Source organism: Myotis davidii, unplaced genomic scaffold (genome assembly GCF_000327345.1).
Source record: "Myotis davidii unplaced genomic scaffold, ASM32734v1 scaffold1593, whole genome shotgun sequence".
NCBI classification, from domain to species: Eukaryota; Metazoa; Chordata; class Mammalia; order Chiroptera; family Vespertilionidae; genus Myotis; species Myotis davidii.
This window is the reverse complement of record NW_006284711.1, coordinates 4,218-6,471: the sequence shown is the minus strand read 5'-3', so window position 1 is coordinate 6,471 and position 2,254 is coordinate 4,218. Positions and strand designations below refer to the sequence as shown.

At 42.9% G+C, this 2,254-nt stretch overlaps 1 protein-coding gene across 1 annotated transcript in view; it reads left to right on the top strand.

The window, feature by feature from the left end:
- Nucleotides 1–2,254, top strand: part of LOC102756250 (cytochrome P450 3A8-like) — a 7,979-nt gene that overhangs the window by 4,338 nt on the left and 1,387 nt on the right. Inside the window, exon 3 of the mRNA XM_015557427.1 lies at nt 1,882–1,995. Within this exon, the coding sequence (XP_015412913.1) occupies nt 1,882–1,995 (114 nt within the window). The remainder of the gene's footprint in view (nt 1–1,881; nt 1,996–2,254) is intronic.

Here is a 2,254-nt window from a genome sequence, read left to right as displayed (position 1 = left end):
CCCAAGTCCCCTAGCAATATGTATCTTGAGAGGAAGTGGACTGTAGGACTTGTTGGAAACAAGGGCAGGTCCTATTTAGGAGGGGCTGGGCTGGAGCAGATTACAAGCGAGTTTGGGTTTGTTAATCTCTCCAAAAGTGCATGGTTTGGGCCTTCAGGCAGCGACCCTGATACTAAGCACTCACCGAACAGCTGCAGGGAACTGGGCTGGTACTATGCACAAGCCCAGCCACGTATGCCAGTGTTGGCTGCTGGAGTAGATCCCATGACTCAGGGTGGTAGCACAACTCGGGGCAGCTCTAGTGAGCGTGGAGGGCGGTAAGGCAGGGCTCAGGATGCTAGAATCTGCAAGTGTGAAATCCTGTGCAACTATGAGCAGCAAAACCAGCAGGGTGTTCACAGAGGCTGTGCTGGCTATTGGTTTCCTCAGCAGCTGTTGAGGGCTGGTGGGGTCTTCTGCAGAGCAGGACATGGGAAATCATGACTAGCAGTTCCTACTCTTCTTTGTTCTTTGCTGTCACTAGATTGTTCATTTAAGCCAGCAGAGTGGGCATAATGATCCCAAAGCAGGCCATTTGTACAGCGCCCTGAAAGAGTAGAGAAAATTGGCACTTGCCCTGTTGTTCTTCCACAGCAAGGGCAAGTCTCTCAGGCTGCGGAGTTCCCTCCTGGCACCGAGCAGTGCTGCCCTGGGGGGTGACATGATGCAGGCAAAAGGAAACTATTCTCCCTACCCATTCTGTTCAGTTTTTCTCAGGGTTGTTTTGTGTGTGTTTTTCTCCACTTGGTGGCTGAAGATTCTTGAGTGAAGTACTGAACTCTCCTAGACCTATTTTTGTGTGTGGATAGCTGTCTAATTGTTCTTTGTGGGGCAACGGAAGCTGGAGTCTCTGACGTTGCCATCTTAGTGATGTTACTCCAGGCTTTCATTAGTAAATGTGATGTTACTGTAGATGCTCTTTATCAAGTTGAGAAACTTTCTCTCTTCCTAGTTGGTGAGTTGTTTTTTTTGTCCTGAATGTGTAATGGAGATATACATTTTTAAACCAAACATAGTGTTAAAAGATGGAAGTAATTTTCATGTAGGGTGGCTTGATAGGTCAGTCCCAGCCTGAGAAATAGAATTATCTCTTCCTTGTCCTTCTTCTATCCTTGGTGGAAAAATATAAGGATTTCCATGTAATTTTATTATTTTTAATAATAACAAAGAGATTCCTAATCTTTTAAGTATTAACTACAGTGTGGCCTTGACTTACGAGTTTAATTCGTTCCAAGACTGAGCTCGTTAAGGAGCTCGTTAAGGACCTCATTAACTCAAATTACTCTGTCAACTCAAAGAAAAAATTGGCCGAGAAACAGCTGGTATCTCAAAAAACTCGTTAGCCGGGACACTCGTAAGTCAAGGCCCCACTGTACTTTTAAAAAAACCCACCATATCAGGACATTCTATTTTTCAGGTTGCCTATGTTGTATATATAAGTAAAAAACAACTGGTCTGAGGCAATATACGATTTGCCAAAGTTATCTGGCTAACAGTAAAGAATCCCTTTCTATTCTGCACAGCCCAGGAGGATATACTAGGACTATTCCTATGTATTCCCCTGAAAAAGCCGTTTCCCTAACACATGGGTCCTTTGCACTGAAAAATATGATTGGAATAAAGGCTGGAAACCACATCAGGTGGCTGGATGTCTCCTGAACCTTCATGAGATGCTAGGCGTTGGGGATAAGTATGTATTGAGTATCTAGCATAGGGCCTGCTACTAAGTAGACAGTCACTAAATATTTGTTGAATAATTGATGTCCGCTTAACAAATTTTCTTCAATTGTTGAAAACTCCAAAACTTATACAGGGCAAAATGTCTTTTGCTTTTAATTCTAGCCTTTTCCTGCAGTGGGGTTTATGAAAAGTGCCATCTCTATAGCTGAGGATGAAACTTGGAAGAGAATAAGAACATTGCTGTCTCCAACCTTCACCAGTGGAAAGCTCAGAGAGGTAAGAGTATAAGAGGATACTTAACTTGAAACTTAAAGAATGCATCTGGGGACAGGTAGAAAGTAAGATCATTTCTTTCCAAGGATAGCCTGCTGAATGTGAGCTTCCTAATAATGGTTTTTTATCTTTATGTCCTAGAAGTGACAATATAAGATTCATTATAAGATATCACTTACTGCTCCATGCTTGAGAAAGCCAGGTCTTCTAGTACTTGAGTCTTCCCACTTAACTGCGGGTGTTGTTGTGTTTTGGGTCTTTA